The 20,211-nt window shown below is 43.1% G+C and overlaps 2 protein-coding genes across 4 annotated transcripts in view; one reads left to right on the plus strand and one right to left on the minus strand.

Annotated features, from left to right (window-relative positions):
* LOC117694800 (A-kinase anchor protein 17B) overlaps positions 1–20,211 on the minus strand; it is a 175,635-nt gene that overhangs the window by 118,463 nt on the left and 36,961 nt on the right. The gene's annotated exons all lie outside the window — the stretch shown is intronic.
* The window catches only part of Slc25a43 (solute carrier family 25 member 43), a 34,088-nt gene continuing 21,452 nt past the window's right edge, over positions 7,576–20,211 (plus strand). For both annotated transcript variants that reach the window (XM_034485465.2, XM_076918168.1), the window contains exons 1-2: positions 7,576–7,908; positions 14,922–15,163. In XM_034485465.2, the coding sequence (XP_034341356.1) occupies positions 7,634–7,908; positions 14,922–15,163 (517 nt within the window). In that variant the 5' untranslated portion in view covers positions 7,576–7,633. The remainder of the gene's footprint in view (positions 7,909–14,921; positions 15,164–20,211) is intronic.

Genomic DNA, 20,211 nt, shown 5'->3' on the forward strand with positions numbered 1-20,211 from the left:
ACCAAGTATTCAAATATATGAACCTATGGGGGGACACCCTCATTCAAAACACCACAGAGGGTAGTGTGACACTTGACCCCCAGGGAGTCAAGAGCATCAATAGGATCTGGTGCCCATGGAGACAAACTAGATGAATGACAATAATGGCTAATCTTGATTGTCAATTTGACAGGATCTGGAATCAACTAAGAGAAATGCTTCTGGGCAGAAAGGTTAACCAAGGGAGGAAGACCATCAGTTTAGAGAAAGGCTGTGAAGGAAGAGACATGCTAAATGCTGACTAAATGAAGGAATTCTTGGTCACTGGGACTCAATATTGAGGGGTAACTGAATGCCAGTTATTTAAAAAAACAGAACAATTCATTAAAGAAACAAAGCAAGAAGCAAAGAAGCAAAGAAAGAAACAAAAAGTAGAGTGTATTGAAAGCTAGGCAATGAGCTGAAAGGGAGAGTGTAATAAAGTGAGTGGGGATTTTATAGACTATGGACAGGCAAGACCTCTGAAAAGAGATGACATTTAAACTGGGTTCTGAAAGAAAGCAAGAAAGAACAGACTCTGCAAACATGGGTGGTCAGAACACTCCCAGAAAATCTGGCCTCCATGGTCACTGCATTCATGTGCACAAAGTCACATAGAGACACTCACATAACACATAATTAAAACTAAAAGTAATTTTTAAAAACTTAATAGGAGTTATTGTGTGTCTATTCATCTGTCTATGTCATGCACCATGGTACATGTTGAGATCAGAGGGCAACTTTTGAGAGTTGGTTCTCTCCTGCCACTGTATGACTTCCAGAAATCAAATCCAGGTCATCTGTTTTGGCTGGCAAATGCCTTTATCCACTAAACCATCTCACCTCCCCAAAAATCTTTAAAAGAAAAATAAAACAATTTAGAGGAGAAAGCATTTTAGATTATAGTCCATCACAGATGGAAAGTCACAGAAACAGAAGCTTGAGGGAGCTGATTGGTCACGTCAAATCCAGAATTAGGAACAGAGAACAAAGAAGGTCTGCAGTGGCCAGCTCACTTTCCACTGCACATTCAGACCACTCTCTCATGAAAAGGTGTGACCCTCACTCAAGGTTTGTCTTCTCGATGTGACTAAACCAATTAAAACCTCTCACATGCATACCCACAGACCAACCCAAGCTAGAAAAATTCCGCTTGAGATTCTCTTCCTAGGTGATCCTAGATTATGTCAAGTTGATAAAAATAGCTAGCCCACACGTTTATAAAAGATTGCATGTTGTTTTATTCAGAGCTTTAGGGAGAATTGTTTGATACTGAAAAATTAATCAGCTCATCCAAAGCAAGACAATGTTCCAGAAAACATCACGGTATCTGCTAGGAATGCTTCAAAGAAAACTGGTGGATAGAATTTTTTTTCAATTCTTGCCCATGGTACAAGGAAAGGAGGAAGGCAAATAGTATAAAAGGACAGAGTCGAAATTGTTTTATCGTTTAGGCTTCCTTCTCCACAGACAACTTGATTATAAGGATGGCTTACTTTAAAAGCTCATTTCAGAGTACTGATTTTATGACTGTTTAAAAGGAAAGAAGGGAGGAAGAGAAAAAGGGCAAGCATAGAGGGAGAGAGGGAGTGGGGAATATCAAAGAAAACAACCCCACATAAGTGAATGTTTGAGCACAAAAAACAAGGAAAGACACACATACACAGGAGGCAGGGGGAGATGCAGGCAGCCATGCACACACATATGTATGTATGTGTAACGGCCCGCTCTGTTCCACCGGTCGGGGTCTAGCAAGAGAGAGAGATAGTGGGGGGAAGAAGGGGGAGAGACTCGAAGAATAGAGACAAGCCAGAGGATCTGTAGTTAAGTCTCCTTTACTGTCTCCACCACACACACACCACTATACCTATTACTACTATACCACACCCTTACAAGGAAATCCTGGGTATTTATAAGCACAAGCAGGAGAACACAGGTGAAAACATTTTACCACGTGCACCATGCAGCTGGGGTCACTAAACAGCAAAACAAGCTATGTGGGATAAACAAGATATTTATCAGAGTGTGCTTCAGCTGTTGTAGGCTATTGAAAAACAAGTCTCTCATCAGGGTATATGGTTTGAGATGGCCGCAAAGTTGATAGCTGCTTTCTAGCCGCTTTCTGCTTAAAGTCAGCTCCCAACATGTATGTATGTATGTATGTATGTATGTATGTATGTATTATGTACTCACACACGCATACCTCTTAGCTGTGGTTACCTCAGAGCACACATCAGAGAACTTTAGTTTTCTTGTTATATTTCAGTGTCATTTGTCTTAGTACAAAACCTCTATACTACTTTTGCAATTTATAAAATAAAATTCCACAAAAGTAAAGAAAGAAAGGAAAGGGTACTAGTGAGATGGCTCAGTGGTTAAGAGTGGTTCCAGAAGATGTGAGTTCAATTCCCAGCAAGCACATGGTGGCTCACAACCATCTGTATTGTAATAGGATTTGATGCCCTCTTCTGGCATGTAGGTGTGCACACAGAGCACTCTAGAGCACTCATTTACATCAAATAAATAAATACATAAATCTTTTTTTAAAGAATGAAAGTGAAAGTAGGGGAACACAAATCAATCAGCAAGATCGGCAATCATCTAAGGACTACTAGGTAGCTAAGAGAACATGCTGAGGAAGGATTTCTCTTTTTTTATTGGATATTTTATTTATTTTTATTTTAAATGTTATCTCCCTTCCTGGTTTCCCCTCCATAAATATCCTACCCCATCCTCCCCTCCACCTGCTTCTATGAGGGTGCTCTGCCACCCACCCACTCATTCCCACCTCCCCACCCTGGCATTCCCCTACACTGGGGCATCGACCCTTCACAGGACCAAGGGCCTCCCCTCCCATTGATGTCAGACAAGGCCATCCTCTGCTACATATGCAGCTGGAGCCATGGGTCACTCCATGTGTACTCTTTGGTTGGTGGTTTAGTCCCTGGGGGCTCTGGGGGAGCGTCTGCTTGGTTGATATTGTTGTTCTTCCTATGGGGTTGCAAACTCCTTCAGTTCCTTCAGTCCTTCCCCTAAGTCCTCCATTGGGGTCCCATGCTCAGTCTGATGGTTGGCTGTGTGCATCCGAATCTGTATTGTTGAGGCTCTGGCAGAGCCTCTCAGGAAGGATTTCTTTACTGAGAAGAGAAACTGAAAGATGACAGTTGGAGCAAGTAAGGCTGGTGTCAGCTGGCTGCCTATCTACTTCCTGCCACAATATTACTCCTACAGCTTTTACTGACTGCCTCCCTTTTTGTTATGTATGTGCATTTAGCACAATACCTCACTTTCGCATGCTATACACTCCCTGAGTCTAGAAGTCTCAAGGATCATTGTAGAGTTTTCTTTTCTCTTCTTTAAATGGGTACCCAAAAAGGCAAATAAAGTTAGAATCTACACATCACAATTCAAACACCAGATGTTGGGGATTGACTTATGTTTCAAGTCGACATACTCACCAGAAGAGTGTTTGCTTAGCATGTGTGAGACCCTGGGCTCCATGCCCAGAACATGATTTAAAAAAAAAAAAAAAAAGATTGACAAGTATCACATGCCCAGTGCTTAACAGATGAGCAAGACTTGGGCTTAGGAAAATGTGAGCAAATCTCATGAGCACATTATCATGAAAACACAGAAGGTATCAGATACATACTTTACTGCTAGTCATTTTATTGTTCAATGTTAACTGCAGAAGAAAAAACATACCAAAATATGCATTTGAGGTTAAGATAGACCTAAATATCTTTCTTGGACTAAAGATTGCTAGACCTAAATTGGTTCCATGTCTGGCTCATTTGAACATCTTATTTGTGCTAAAGACAAAAAGAACCATAAAACAAAAGAAAAAGGCTGAGTACATAGTTCCAAGAAGGTATATTTGAAATTCCTATACAAGCTGCCTTGAAACAAAACCAAACTGAACTAGGGACATAGCCCAATGGTGGAGCACTTGCCTAGTGTGTACAAGACTCAACTCCACATCTCCAAACGAAAATGGTTTTGTTTTTTTAGTTGACTCAATTGAGCCAACCCTCTGTACAACCGGCTAGGCATCAGCAGCTGCAGTCCCAGGGTGATGCTTCCTGACAAAGCTTTAAGGCCCAGTTGTGCTAACAAAACTGCTTAGGGCAGAGTTGGTACCTGAAGGTTTCCTTACCACAGTTCAAAATTCCGATTCATGTCCTTTTTACAATCCTACATCTTCTGATCTGCAGAGTTATAAAGTACATTCTGCCAGTTTCCACAGTTAGGAAATTCTTTTACTGCTAGACACAGTAACTCACAGGAAAAGACAAATAAGCATATTCCCCAGCTGCTGAGAGCAGAGCAAGGCTTCCCTAATGCAAATAAGTGCTCCCAGTGGAAACCCTGCCACGCCCAGTGCTTAACAGATGTGCGAGGCTAGCTGCGGAAAATAAGAACCCATCTAGTCAGCACCTTATCAAGAAAAGCAGAAGGCATCAAATACGTGCTTTGCTGCTAGTTGCTTTAATGTTCCGTGTATCTGCATAGAAAAAATATGCTTTCCAGGTTAAAATAGACCTCGTCTTTCTTAGCCTAGAGCTTGCAAGACTTAAGATGGTTCCTGTTTTAGAAATGGCTTCTTTGTCTCTGCATTGGGAACATTTAAAAATTCTCTTTTCGATTATTTTGAAATCTACAATAAATTATTGTAAATGTTTAAAGTGATGGGTATGCTAATTACCTTGATTCGTTCGATCTACACTGTATCTATGTAACAGGAGCCCTAAGGATTAGAATCTCCCCTGGGAAAATTCATGCTGGGGTGAGGCTAAGCCACTCATGGGAGCCCTGATACCAGAGGATAAACTGGTCTCTCATGAGAAAAGACTTATCTCTGGCTTCTAATAGGTTGTACTCACTGTTAAATTTATATATGCATTATTTCTAGCCTGTTGCTTTACCTTTTATAAATCATGACACTAACGTGGGCAAAGCAGAGAGGGTTCAGGATTTTTGTCTGCTCAGTTCTGGCCAAAACAAAATAAACCCTTCACTTATTTTGGTGCATATGTGTGCAAAGAGGGGATGGGTGGGGCCGGAGCTCACACATGCCTGTACATATGGAGGCCAGAGAGCAATATCAAGTGTCTTCCTTGATCATTATCCCCATTCTTTTTCAATGGATTGTTTTGACTTATTTATTCCAAATCTAAAATTAACCTGCACAGTATTTGGTTTCATTCTGACATTTTCTGTTTCCTGTCTTCTCCCCCATCCCTCTGACATTACCAGCTTAGTTTCTGAGGCAAGTTCTCTCACCAAACCTGGAGTTCACTATTTCAGAAGGACATGGGCCACTGTGCCAGCTTTTACATGGATGCTAGAGTTCCTCTTGCTTGCCTATCAAGCACTCCACCTACTGAGCCATCTCCTCAGTTTTTTTTCAGTAGTATGATGAGCCACCAAGAACCTGAAATTCCTGTGACACGTGTTCTGATATCATGTTATATCCCATGAAAACGTACAATTAGTATGTGCCAGATAGGATGAATGTCCTTAACTTGAAAAGGTTCCATTAGCAACATGATAATCAATATAGAAGATAAGATGCAACCCTGGGATGTCTTGGACTAACAGTGTGTTTGCTAGCTGTTCTTTTCCTTGTAATTATTATTGTTGAGCCCTTTTTAAAAAACAGAAATAAAATTGAAAAGTTGTTGATATTTTAAAATTCTTCTTAGATTCTGGCCAAGCCACAGTTAGCACCTTTTTGCCTTTATTGCCCTATTCCTTACCTAACAGAATCACTGAATGTATATACTGCCACTATGCAATCCTTGGGTGTGGCCCTTGGTAGATGTAGGTCTAAAATTGACCTACATATAAACCCTGATTCTGCGTGGTAGTGAACACTCAGCCTTGAGCAAGCGTCTCTGTGTCTTAGTTTCCTCTTCTATAAGGTAACATCTAAGCATACCCTCAGAAGCAACACACACACAGACTGATTACTTCTTCCAGTCACTATTCATTTAATCTTCATAGTAATTCCTTGAAAGTACCATCTTCATAGTACATGTGAAGCAACTGAGACACAAAGAGAGCCAACAACTTCCCTACCCTCCTATGACAGGTCATCTGCAAAGCTACGGATTTTAAGGCAGGTAAGGTTCTAAAGCCTTAAGTGCTAGCACTCTGTCTAAACTCCACCCCCACAGTTACCTGGCAACATACAGGTAGGCCTGGTCCACTATAAAAGGGGCTGCTTGCCCCTTCCTTTCTCTCTCTCTCTCTCTCTCTCTCTCTCTCTCTCTCTCTCTCTTTCTTCTTCTTCTTCTTCTTCTTCTTCTTCTTCTTCTTCTTTTGTTTGTTTTGTTTTTCGAGACAGGGTTTCTCTGTGTAGCCCTGGCTGTCCTGAAACTCACTCTGTAGACCAGGCTGGCCTTGAAGTCAGAAATCTGCCTCCCAAGTGCTGGGATTAAAGGCGTGTGCCACCACTGCCCAGCCTTCCTCACTCTCTCTTGATCTCGATTGATCTCTGTTGCTCCTCTCTTGCCTGTTGTTCCTGCTGTCCCCTTGCCCCTTCCCCCTTTACTTCCCCCTCTTTCCACGTGCTCATGGCTGGCCTCTACTCTTCCGCTTCTCTACTCTCTTCCTCTACTCTCTCTCTCTCTCTGCCTCTACTGCCCTCCTGGCTCCCCTCCCCAGGCCCTGAATAAACTCTATTCTATACTATACCGGTGTATGGCTGGTCCCTCAGAAGAAAGAGATGCCTCGGCATGGGCCCGCTGAGACATCCCCTTCCCCCATACACCCACACACCCACAGAACATACTCTTTATCTTTTTATAAACACATCATTGGTGCTGTGAGTCGCCAATGATGTTGTCCACGCGCAGCTCAGGACAGACCACACCAGACCAAAGGGTTCCAATTGAGGCTTATTCAGGACATAGGGCAAAGGTGGGGGCAAGAAGAAGAAGAGGAAGGAGAGAGGTCAGGGGCCCTGTTTATTTATATGGGTGGTGACATAGCCTCTCAGGTAAAAGTGGGAGATAGCCAGGTGGACTCTGGGAATGTATGGCGGTTGTCTTGGCAACAATGTGGGAGTCGCCTAGATGTGATGTCACTGGGTTCGGAGCCTGATACCAACATTAACCACACTCTCTGAAAACGAGCTGGTTTGTATGTACCAGTGAATGTTTGGCAAGTGTCTGCTAGGTAGCAGCTGTGGTCATTACTCAAGGTCTGTCTTTTCTGCACTCTGGATTTAAAATAAAAGAGGTTGATGGAAGAGAAGATAGTCAGCGGAGTGGAGAGGAGATAGAAGCAAGGTACCTACGGGAATTACCTAAGAAATACGTGTTGCTGGCTAGGCCTTGAAAGAACAGTGACTAGTCGCTACAGAAAATGGAAGCCTTCCTTAGTCTTGCCTATTCATTGCAAACACACTGACTGAGCAAGCCTCAGATACCTGTGAGAGTCGCCTTTGATCCCACCCTAGCCCTGAGGCGCTGCTTGGGTGTGAGCCTGACTTCCCCAGTTCATCTCAGAAGTCCGCCCCACGCCGGGCGGGGCTTGGCCGAACTGCTCTAAACTGCCCCGCGAGCCCAGGGCACCAGCCAAGGGGTGGCCGGCACAGGGCTGGGTCTGGATGGCTACGTGGAGGCGGGATGGCCGGCTAACCGGCAGCCAGCGGCTCCTGTGTGCGGGGCTGGCGGGGGCGTTCAGCCTCAGCCTCACCGCGCCCCTGGAGCTCGCCACTGTACTGGCCCAAGTTGGCGTGGTACAAAGCCACTCCCAGGGGCTGTGGGCCACCGGACGCCGCGTGTGGCTGTCAGAGGGGCCAAGGGCCCTGTGGAAAGGGAATGGCGTGGCGTGCCTGCGCCTCTTCCCCTGCAGCGTGGTGCAGCTAGCCGCCTACCGAAAGTAAGAGCCCGGTGGGAGAGGTCGGGAGGTCGGACTAGGATGGCAGAGCTGGGGGTGGAGGTTGGCCTTGGGACTACAAGGCCATATGTGTAGCCTCTAAAGTACAGTAGCAGTTTTTCACATGCTCTTGAGATTGTTGCCCTGTCAACTGCAGTTTTGTGAACTCTTGAGTCTTTCTGGGAGGAGGCAGAATTACCAAATGATATCTGGGGGTAAAGAAACAAAAAGGCTTCCCAAGGAGATGAGGTCTATCCATTCCCGATGTCTAGTAACTCGAAAATGTTTGCTTTTCTGGCTTAGGAGAGAACGCTCTTGATGGTGTGTAAAAAATGAGACCAGTATCCTAAGGAGTACATGCTTAGTACAGGAAGAGGGAACCGTCTGTGGCCTCAAAAAGATTCCTGTCCACCATCCCTAACTCCAAACTCAGCCTAACTTGGCTTTAGGATCCAATGGGGCCTGCAGCATCCTTTCCCCAGCAGGGACCTGTCTCCTCAGCCTAATGTTCCCCCACTCCCAGCTGCCCACTGATGTCATCCTGTGGTGTCTTCTCACCTTCTCCCACATTAACCACTGCTAGGGTAAGATCTAAAGATGCAAATGACAGATGCAAGTGAGTGACCTTAAAAAGAGCTCAAGGATATTTGCATGGAAGCTGGAAGGGAAGCCTAAAAAAGAAAGCCAGTGAGATGGCAACTCTGGAGGAAGGGCTGTTTTTCTATTGGGGACGGTGGTCTGTAAGTTCCTCATTTGGTAGGCACAGTGCCAGCTCTAAAGACTGAATTAGATAGGCAGCCTATAGGCAGAAGCTGGCCCAGACACTTTTTGTTTTGTTTTTACTTTGTTTCCAGTGCCTTGGAGCAAGCTAGTGAGGTGCTTTACCACTATACTCCCAGCCCTAAGAACTGGTCAGTAGTAACCACAGTCCAGCCTTGGGAGAGAGTCAAGTGGTTAGTTGAAAGGCCAGAGCTGGAAGGCTTGCCTGGCAATTGATGCTATGAATGGAATCATCCTTACCTTTAGAGTGTTCCCAGTCAGCACTCTCCTGTGGCCTCTGCTGTCCGCCCCCTCCCCCCAAGCAACATCTGTCCTGCAGTCTTGATTTTTAATGATTCAATTTTTCCCTATTTCCCTCTCTTCTGCACAAAGTGGTAGGGAAATCTTTCCTTGGATGAAATAGAAAGTGTACAAAGGAGCAGGGGAAGGGAGCACATTTTCAAAGCCTGATTCTAATGGCATGGCTTTTCTTTTAACCATCTTATATATTTACACCATTTGGCTTTCACAACTTCTGTGTCCTGCCTAGAACAGTCATAGGACACAAGACAGGAAGCACTGTGTCCATATTTACTGACTAGAACTGAGCTCATGCTGGGACACCTCAAATCAGTGACAGTATTACCACTTGGCCTTCTGATTCCAAACCTCATACTGTTTGTAGTACATGATGCCAACTTTCCTTCTGCATTTATTTGATATTAGTTAGGACTCAGAAGTAACCACCATGGACATGAAAGCTGGAGAAAGCACAAGAATGAAAGAAGTATGTCCCCTACCTCAGTTTATAACGTACTAGTTTAAAAAAAAAAAAAAAAAAAAAAAAAGACCAGTATGTCTCCATCCACACACCAAGTTCGCGGTTGCCTGTGACTTCTGTGAATCAAATGCTATGGAAATAGACAGCAGGTGAGGGATCAGAAGATGGGAAGGCTTCACAGAGGACAAGGAAATATCTGAGTTTGGCCTTGGGAGAGTAAGTAGGAGTCCAACGGGCAAAGATGCGGCTCCTTGCAGAGAATGCCAGCACAGGCAAAGAAAAGAAAAGGCATGCAGCACAACTGGCTGGAAAAGCAGGTTAGAATGAGCTCTTGAAAGTCAGACTTGGTATGTGAGGATGGTTCTGAGAAATATTTATGCAGGGTGGGGGAAGTGCTGGGATTTAAAAAAATTCAAGGAGGGTGTGGGGTGATTGTCTCGTGGTGACAGGGTAGGATGGGAGAGGAGAAAGACTGTGGGTGGCAGCAGCAGCTAGAAGCCTGCCACACCATGCAGCAGCTGAAAGGATCTGGGATGGGTTGGTGACAGAAGAGCAAAGAGTTACATAGACTAGGCTTGCTGATTTTTTTTTTCCTGACAGATTATTTTCTTTTTGAAAACTGAAGAGAAACATTCCAGTGAAAGACAAGGTATACTTAGAAAGGTTGATTACATAAAGATGATAGTCATGGCTAATCAGTATATCCATTCATTGGTACTCTCTCCTGGCCACGAAATTGCAAAAGAGGTGACTAGGAATTGGAACAAAACATCCAGTGTAATCAGTGAATGGAGTGGATGAAAAAAATTGTCCATAATTACAATGACAGAACTCTAGCTTAAAAACAGATCTTCTGGCTCCTTAGTCCAGGGTTGTGTCTACACAGCTAAAATGTCTGCTTAATTGGATCGACAATGAAAGGAGTTTACTGGTTAGAGTGTTGGGTGCTATGTTTCTGTCACAAGCAAAGAATAGCTGATACAATGGGTGGCTTTCAAATGCATCAAAAAGAAGGTCCTCGAAGGGTGGTGGTGGCGCACGCCTTTAATCCCAGCACTTGGGGAGGCAGAGGCAGGCAGATTTCTGAGTTTGAGGCCAGCCTGGTCTACAGAGTGAGTTCCAGGACAGCCAGGGCTACACAGAGAAACCCTGTCTCGAAAAAACAAAAAACAAACAAACAAACAAAAAAAAAGAAGGTCCTCCTCCAACTTTACTGCACAACTGCTTGTTTTTCTGAATATGCATTGGTTTGGGTCCCTGCATTTGCAAATTGCTCAGAGCCATTTCCTTATTACATAACCAACCACGAGCTTGTGTTGGGGTATGTTGGCTGCTAGCTTGTGTTAGCATTACAAGTACTGATCACATGTCACATGATCCAGGGCTTTGTGTAGAACCTGAGCTAGCTGAAAGGAAGGGGTTCCTGCAGATCACCAGTGCATTCAGCCTCCCTGAAAAAAGCTTCTGTGCTCATATGTACAGGAGGAAGAACAAAATTGGAACACTGCTGCCCCAGCCAGTCGTACAAAATTTTTTTAAGATACAGTGACCATAGTAATGTCATTGGTAGCCTAACGAGGTTCTCTACCATGACTGTTTTTTCAAATGTGTATGAGTGTTTGCCTGCATGTACTTATGCCTGCACTATGTACATTCCTAGTACCCACAGAGGTCAGAATAGTGCACCAGATCTCCTGAAACTGGAGTTACAGACAATTGTGAACTGCCATGTGGTTGCTGGGAATTGAACTCAGGACCTCTGGAAGAGCAGCCAGTGCTCTTAACCACTGAACCATCTCTCCAGCCCCTTGACTTTGCTATTCTAAGACAAGATTAGTGGTTAAGAGTCTGGGAAGGAAGAACTTCCTTCAGTTCTTCTTTTTCATTTTCTACATTTGATAAGACTACTTCGTACTACAAGCCAACATAATAAGATAGTTCAAGGACTTTGGTAAGCCAAGGGCCTGTTTTCCTCTAGATGCCTCTACCAGTCATTTCATTGTCAGGACTGCTGAGCTCTCTCCTACGTGATCTAAGCTGAGAACTAGCCCAGTGTCTGGCACATTATGGTAGGTCAACAAATGGACAATAAATTAGCCTATGTTCTAGAATGGTGGAGTGGTTTGGGGAGTGAGAATGGGATCATGAGAAAGAACGGTGCTTTTGCATTCCAAACTCCAAGTAGATTTTTTTCCAGCTTGCTGCAGACAATATGATGATCATTTCTACTTCCTATGTCTCCTTTCCCTCCAACTTGACTAGCCAGGGGAAAAAAGCAGTAAGCCATCATTAACACAGAGGCCACTGACCTATTGGTAAATAGCAGCTTTAATTGTCTGTGTATCATTTCCTTTCGATGCTGGGAGCATAGCCAGGAGTCCAATTGTGATGCACCAATAACCCCTTGGAGGAGATGTTACAAATGAACTCCTTTTTACTTAGGAGCAGAAGCAGTAGCCTGGAATCCCTCAGCTGGTTTCACTTGAATGCCCACTCATTATTCATCAGGCCAGCTGTCACCTGAACAACAGGAAACCTACCCTTCCACTGGAAGTTACAGAGCCAAAGAACTGGGAATACTTTCACTTTGAAAAAGATAAAACTATTATTTTAACCCAACTCTGTTATTTACTTTTATTCCAAACCCTCAGAACCTTCTCCCTGTACCATTCCACAGCAGAGAGTACTATTTTTCCTGGTTTCCCAGCCTCTTCATTAAGGAATGAACTTGCTTTTTTTGTGGCCTGGAAGCATGTGCTGTGTAAAAGTAACCCTATAAATATTTCTTCTGGGGTAGGCGCTCATGATTGGGGATGCCCTGCTTTTCAGAAGGCTTATAACAGTATAGTTTATGGTTTGCATTTGCAAAACTCCATGCAAAGTAATTTTAACTAAATTGTAAACCTACTGAGAAATACAAAGCATAGTTTGTCAAACACTCATATGCCTACCATCCACACTTCATGTACTATTTTTAGACAGTCTCTCTTTATAAAGTAAGCTGGCCTTGAACTTTTTCTGTAGCTCAACCTGGTCTCAAACTCAAGATTCCCCTGTCTTAATCTCCCAAGTGCTAGAATTACAGGCCCACAACACCAATTCCAAAATATCTTTGTTGACATTGAGGGAGGGGTGTGTGTGTGTGTGTGTGTTTGGCTGGGATTTTTTTTTTTTTTTTTTTTTTTTTTTTTTTTTTTTTTTGTTGTTGTTTTGGTTTTTTTGTTGTTGGTTTTTTTGTTTGTTTTTTTTTGGTTTTGTCACAGCTGGGCATCAACCCCAGGGCCTTGAGCATGCTAAGTTAGTATGCTATCATGCTATCACTGAACTCCATCCTTGACCCCCTTGTTTCATTTTTGAGTTTGAGTCTTGGCCAAGCAGGGCTCAAATTACTGGGCTGAAGTGATTCTTCTGCCACAGCCTGCCTAGAAGCCATGACTTGACAAGATCTGGCTCCCACATCTCTCTCTTAAATATATTAAAGCCTGGATGGACGTAGAGTCCTCTTCATGTTTGTTCTTGGTCCTAGTCCCTCTCCCCTTTCCCAGGGGTCTACTTGTAGACTCCTCCTAAGTACCTGTTTACATTACACAATATGTATGGGTTTTATTGTTTATGGTTGCCATATACTACAGATCACTCTGCAGCTTGTTTTATTCATTCATCAGTAAGCTTTCATGACTTCTTGTGTTTCTATGATTTGTCTAAGCTCACTCATTTTAACCATATGGGATCCATTGAATGGCAATGCCGTCATTTATCCATTTCTCTACATTTTGACATTTAACTGTTGGAGCTTTGCATTCTTATAAGAAATGTCTGTAGCGTGACTTCATGTGTAGAGCTGTAAGAGTTCCACTAGGCTGTGAGCCAGGAACTGGAATTACAGAGTAAAGACCAGTGCTTCTCCAACTTTACTAGATACCAAACAGTAAAGGGTGGGGGTTATCAGTTTCCACACCTTCCCACCATCATTTGCTATATGATGCCAGTCTGCTCGGTGAGAAGTAGATATCTTGCCACTATTTTTGTTTGTTGGTTTTCTGATAACTGGTAAAACAACAACTTCGGTTATAATTATCATTATCATTACAAAGGAAACTAATTCTTTAGATTAAATTTAACAGAATCTATTTGAGCAAAACCAAACCAAAGTCCAATCAGATATCTCCCAGACCCAAGGAGTTTCCAAGAAGTCCAACCCACCACATGACAATCAGACAACATTTCTAGGAAAACAAAAAGCAAGGTACAGAAAACAACTTAAATGGTGACAGCTTGGTTATCCAACCAGCCAACTAATTATAGCTTAGCTAGTAATCACCGTAGCCTAATCAGCTAACTGGACATGGGGCCTTCTGCAGCTAAAGCCCAATGGCTACGACTAAAGTTGATATTGGCTTGGTCTATTGGGCTCAAAACTCAATTTCTGGGATGCTGGACTTGGGATGTAGCTCAGTAACAGAACTGTATACCTAATGTGTAGAACACTCTGGCTTCCATTCCCAGTGCTGGAGGAGAGTAAAATTTCTGTTTTCATTCATTTCAGAAAATTCTGTTCCTTATTAGTGTCTAGAGGATGGACAGATTGCATTCTGGTATAGCAATTGCCAGGTGCATTTATTCATTTATAGCCCACTGGCAAGTTAGATAATTCAGATGAAAGGTGGGAAAATGCTGGAGGTAAAGTGGTAAGAATTTGGAGAAGATATAGATCAGAGGCTGGACTTCCTGATAGTTAGCTAGCATTATATGATGGTGGAATTTAAATTTACTACCCAATAATTTCAGTATAATTCTATGATATTTTTCATGTTGTATGGTTGTTTACAAAAGAGTGTCCCCCATATACCCATATGTTTGAATGCTTGGCCCATGGGGAGTGACATTATTAGGACATGTGACTCATTGTTGAAATGGGTGAGGTCAGGGCTAGAAAGATATCTCAGTGGTTAAGAGCATTGGCTGCTCTTCCAGAGGTCCTGAGTTCAATTCCCAGCAACTACATGGTAGCTCACAACCATCTGTTATGGGGTCTGATGCCCTCTTCTGGTCTGAAGACAGCTATAGTGTACTCGTATACATAAAATAAATAATTCTTTAAGTTGTTGGAGGAAGTACAGTCACTTTGGGGGGTCAGCTTTGAAGTCTCATTTGTTCAAACTATGCCCAATGTGACTCATAGTTGCTTCTGCCTGAATATAAGATGTAGAACTATCAGCAGCTCATGTGTGTGCCTGAATGGTATCATGTTCCCTGCCATGATGATAATAAATTACACCTCTGAAACTGTAAGCTAGCCTCAATTAACTGTTTTCCTTTATGAGTTGTCATAGTCATGGTATCTCTTCACAGCAATAAAAACCCTAACTAAGACACATTGTAAAGTACTTCCAAATGCTAGGAAATATTTGAAGCTGTATAGAGCATGCCAGCACAGTCTAGACCTATCTTGAGCTTTCTGTTTCCCCACCACCAGGTTTGTTGTGCTCTTCATGGATGACCTGGGCCATATTTCCCAGTGGAACTCCATTGTGGCTGGAAGTCTCGCAGGCATGGTTTCCACGATTGTCACATACCCTACAGACCTCATCAAAACCCGATTGATTGTGCAGAACATGCTGGAACCATCTTACAGGGGGCTTATCCATGCTTTTTCTACTGTTTATCAACAAGAAGGGTTCCTGGCCCTTTATCGAGGGGTGTCCCTCACTGTTTTAGGTAAGGTGGAATTTGACACCCAAGAAAAGGCTGCTCTTTGACACTCGTAAAGGTAGTTCAAACTTCTGCTTTCTGTGTACTAAAATTGCAGGCACATACCACCATACCACAATTTTAGAGGCTTAAAGATTGCAGGCCAAGCAAGGCAGGTGACTCATAAAAGCCTGGATTCTGAGCCTCTCTCAAAACTGCTCAGCTGATAGGAGTCCCCAGTGTGTGTATCCATGATTTAGCACAGCAGGACCTCAATGGTATTTGTAGCCTTTGACAGAGCTACAGATACACAAGGCCTCCAGAAGGATTGATTTAGTCCATCTATGCAGTACTAAATGAGATTAGTCAGTCTGGCCTCTGGAAAGTTGGCTTCTAGGGTACTACCATCCCCTGGGTATCTTCACATCTCTCCTACAGATCTTTCTTACCCAACATACTTGGCCCTTTTTAGGTCATCTGACATTGCCAGGATGCTTATGTTTGTTCCTCAGACTCTTCCCTGGAGAGGAGAGTTGGCTCAGTGGTTAAGAACACTGACTGCTCTTCCAGAGGTCCTGAGTTCAATTCCCAGCAACCACATGGTGGCTCAAAACCATCTGTATTTTGTTTTTGTTTTGTTTTTCAAGACAGGGTTTCTCTGTATAGCTCTGGCTGTCCTGGAACTCACTCTGTAGACCAGGCTGGCCTCCAACTCAGAAATCCACCTGCCTCTGCCTCCCAAGTGCTGGGATTAAAGGCGTGCGCCACCACTGCCCAGCGACAACCATCTGTAATGGGGTCTGTTGCCCTCTTCTGGTCTGTCTGAAGACAGCTACAATGTACTTATATACATAAAATAAATAAATATATCTTTTTAAAAAGAGAGAGAGAGAGAACAGATCTCACTCTATAGCGCTGGACCTGGAATTTGCTATGTAGACCAGGCTGAACTCGACCTGCCTACCTCTGCCTCCTTCGTACTAAGATTGCAAGCACATGTCACCATACCTAGCCTTCTACATTGGCTTTCTTGCCCTGCATCCCCGCTCTAGGTGAGCCCTTCTTATAGCTTTCAACAAGCATGAGTGTACTTTAACTCCTAATATCTTTAATAATAATGCTAATATTTTAGGGGTGCTCACTGGATACTAAGTACTTTTCCAGAAGCTATGATTATAATTTCTCATTCAAACTTTTTTTTATCTTTTTAAAGGTTTTTTAAATTTTTACTTTATTATTTTCTGTGTATGAGTGTTTGACTATATTTATATCTGTGTACCACATGCATGCCTGGTGCCTGGGAAGGTGGGGAACCTCCATGTGGGTGCTGGGAATCAAACTTGGATCTTTCCAAGAACAACACATGCTTTTAACCACTGGCCCAACTCTCCAGCCCCCTGTTTTTAGGTTTTAATATAATATTTTTATTAATTCTTTGATAATTTTATATAATGTATTTTGATCATATTCATCCCCAATCCTCCCCTAACTCCTTCAAGATCCACCCCCTCACCTCCCTACCCCTTCTCAACTTCATATCCTCTTTGTTAACAACACAACCCAGTCCAACCTTTGCTGCATACACACCTATGGGTATATATAGGGCTATCTTGCAGCTCATGGTCAACCTACCAGAGCCCCACTCTTGAAGAAATATAACTCTCCCTCCCCTCCCCCACAAAATCATTTTTATTATTTTTTAATCATATGTCTATATCTGTGTGTGGAGATATATGCTCAGAATGTGGGTGCCCACCAAATCCAGAAGAGGGCAATGGATGGGTGTTCTCATATAGGTGCTGAGAACCAAACTTGTGCCCTCCACAAGAGCACAGCACACTCTTAACTGCTGAGCCATCTCTCCAGCCCTCTTATTTTTAATTGATATATGCTTATACATATTTATGGGCTATCATTTGATAGTTAGATACATGCATATATTCCATAATGATCAAGTCAGAGCACTTAGCATATCCATCACCTCAAACATTTATCGTTTCTTTGTGGTGAGTTCCCCTATCCTATCCCCTTCTCCTATCAAGAATAGCTTTTCTATCTACACTAAAATGTGCAATACATTGTTCTTAACTATAGGTACCATGTTTGGCAATAAAAGTCCACAACTTATCTTCATATCTAACATTTTATCGTTTGTTTCATTTTCTGAGACAAGGTCTTATTAAGTAACCCAGGCTGGCCTAACTTGCTATGTAGTCCAGGTTGCCCTTAACTCCTTATTGCCCTGCTTCAGTTTCCTGAGTGCTAGAATTACAGATATGTGCCACCTTGCCAAGGCTGTCTGACTTTCTTCTTTTGTTTTATTTTTTATTTTATTATTATTTGAGGGGGGGTTCTGTTGTTGTTTGGTATTTTTTGTTTTTGTTTTGTTTTGTTTGGGGGGGAACAGAGTCCCATTATTACAGTCTTCACTGTTCTGTAACTTGCTCTGTAGAACATGCTGGCCCCTCAAACTCAGAGATCTGCCTGCCTCTGCCCTTTGGCCTCTGCTTCTGGCCTCTGCCCTCTGACCCCTGACCCCTGACCCCTGACCCCTGGGCCTCTGGCTCTGGCCTCCAGCCTCTGCCTCTGCTTTGCCTCCTGCCTCTGCCTCCTGCCTCCTGCCTCCTGCCTCCTGCCTCCTGCCTCCTGCCTCCTGCCTCCTGCCTCCTGCCTCCTGCCTCCTGCCTCCTGCCTCCTGCCTCCTGCCTCCTGCCTCTGCCTCTGCCTTTGCCTTCTGCCTCCTGTCTCTGCCTCCTGCCTCTGCTTCTGTCTCCTGTCTCTGTCTCCTGTCTCTGCTTCTGCCTCTGCCTTCTGTCCTAGCTCATCTCCACTTCATCTTCCCTACTGACTCTAGGGACTTATCCTCTCCTGCAGGCTCATGTTCCTATCTGTGGCCCTATGCCTGATGTGACCTATCTATATACTGCTGCCAGAGTGGGATGATCTTCCCAAATGGTCTGCCTTCATTTCAATACAATCCTTAAAAGCTAAGGGAGAAAGCCAGAATTCCTATGGCATTCCAGATCATTTAGAGCTGGCCCCTGCCAGTCTGGCCTACTTCATCTTATCCTATACCATGCCTCTCCCTGCTCTCATGTTCAAGCCATACAAAAAGTGTGCTTCTTAGAGGTACATGCTCAGTGTATTTGCCTGGACTGCCTTTCCACTCTTAGTGTCTGATGGACTCCTAATCTTAGCTCAAGACCCACTTCAAAAGCTCTGTGTTCTAAACCATGTGTGATAATACATGCATATAATGTAATCCTAGCACTCTAGAGGTTAAGGCAGGAGCATCATGAGATCCAGGTTAATCTTAGCTACATAGTCTTCCTGTCTCAAATAACTATACACAAGCTGGGTCTGTAATCCCCCCTTAGCTTCAGAAGGTGGAGGCAGAAGTGAAAGTTCAAGGCCCATCTGGGCTACAGAGTTCAAACCATTGTAGGCAATTTACTAAGGCCTGTGTCAAAAAGTTAAAAAGGTGAGGGGAGCAAGGGAGTAGTGTTGGGACTATATTTCAATCCCTAATATAACACCATAACATAATATAGAGAGGCAGAGATAGTTCTCTTTTCTTTCAATTTTTTTCCTGGTTCTTCAGGGCAAAATTACTCACTCTGATACTTGTGTGCATGAAGCTTCTTGTATATCCTAGTATATGCACAGGGGTGTTATAATAGTATTCAATGTTAAAAATCTCCAGAAATTAGTCTGCTTTGAGCTGTAGTCCTAGCACCTGTCATAGTGCCCAACACATAGAAAAAAAATCCCTAAAGTCCTATTTAGAGACAAAGTCTGATGTAGTACAGGCTGGGTTTGAGCTTACTATGTAGACAAGGCTGGCCTTGAATTGGTCGTCCTGCCTCAGCCTCTCTAGTGCTGGGACTATAGATATGTGCTACCATGGCTAGCTTCCCTAAATGTTTTTGAATGAAAAGAGGAAGTTGGTGAGTCTTTTCAAATATAGGTTTATGAAATATAATGTGTAGAGATAAACAGTACCCTATTTATATTCTGCTTCCTTTTATTTTGGATGAACTACATCCCCAGCCCTATCCCATCTATTAGATCTCTTTGTGTATTTTTAAATTTTATGTATAGGGGTATTTTGCCTGCATTCATATCTGTGTATAGCATGTGTGCAGTGCCCATGGAGGCTAGAAAAAGGTGTCAGAGCCTCTGAAACTGAAGTTACAAATAGTCCTAAGCCACAGTGTACATGCTGGGAATTGAACCTGAATTGTTTACAAAAGTGGCCAGTGTTCTGAACCACAAAGCCATCTCTCTAGCCCAGATCTCATTTTTTGAGGGACAAATTTAGTCTATTTATAAACTGAAGATGGCTCTGAAAATTTCTGGAAATGTGTGAGAGTATCAGATAATGCATTATTTGCTCACCATGTTAGTTACTAGGAAGGTGAGGATACAGTGTATGGTGATAAATGGACCTTATGACATCTAAGCCAGGCCAGGTAACTTCCATGGGCACAGTTATCATAAAATGTTTCCTTCTTCATTGGAGAACAGTCCTTTTCTAGCCTCCAATACTAGATCAAGTGTTCTATAGAAGTGATACTTTGATTTTTTTTATTTTCACAGTGTGTGTGTGTGTGTGTGTGTGTGTGTGTGTGTGTGTGTGTGTTGGGGCTCATGGAAGCTAGAAGATAGTGTCATATTCCCTAGAGCTAGAGTTACAGGTGCTTGTGAGCCTCTTCTACAAGGACAGTAGGTGCCCTTAACTTAGAAGCTATCTCTTCAGTACCATGAAAGTGACTTTTCTCCCTCCATGTTTCTTTTCATTTTTCTCCTTTTTTTGTATTTCAAACACACAGAAAAGCTCTTAGAATTATAAATAACCACACACTCACTGAATAATACATCAGTTTATATTTTTACTTTATCACATGTCTATGCATCTCTCAGAGCCATTCATAAATCCATCTTTTTCTTTGGTGATTTCAATGTAACTTGTAAATTACCAGTATATCCCCATACCCTTTGACATATGTATCACAGACCCAAGTTCGGCATCTAGTTAGGGGTTATTTTCTTCTGCCTGACACAATGTCTCATAT

This window comes from Arvicanthis niloticus, chromosome X, assembly GCF_011762505.2.
Source record: "Arvicanthis niloticus isolate mArvNil1 chromosome X, mArvNil1.pat.X, whole genome shotgun sequence".
In the NCBI taxonomy this organism is placed as follows: domain Eukaryota; kingdom Metazoa; phylum Chordata; class Mammalia; order Rodentia; family Muridae; genus Arvicanthis; species Arvicanthis niloticus.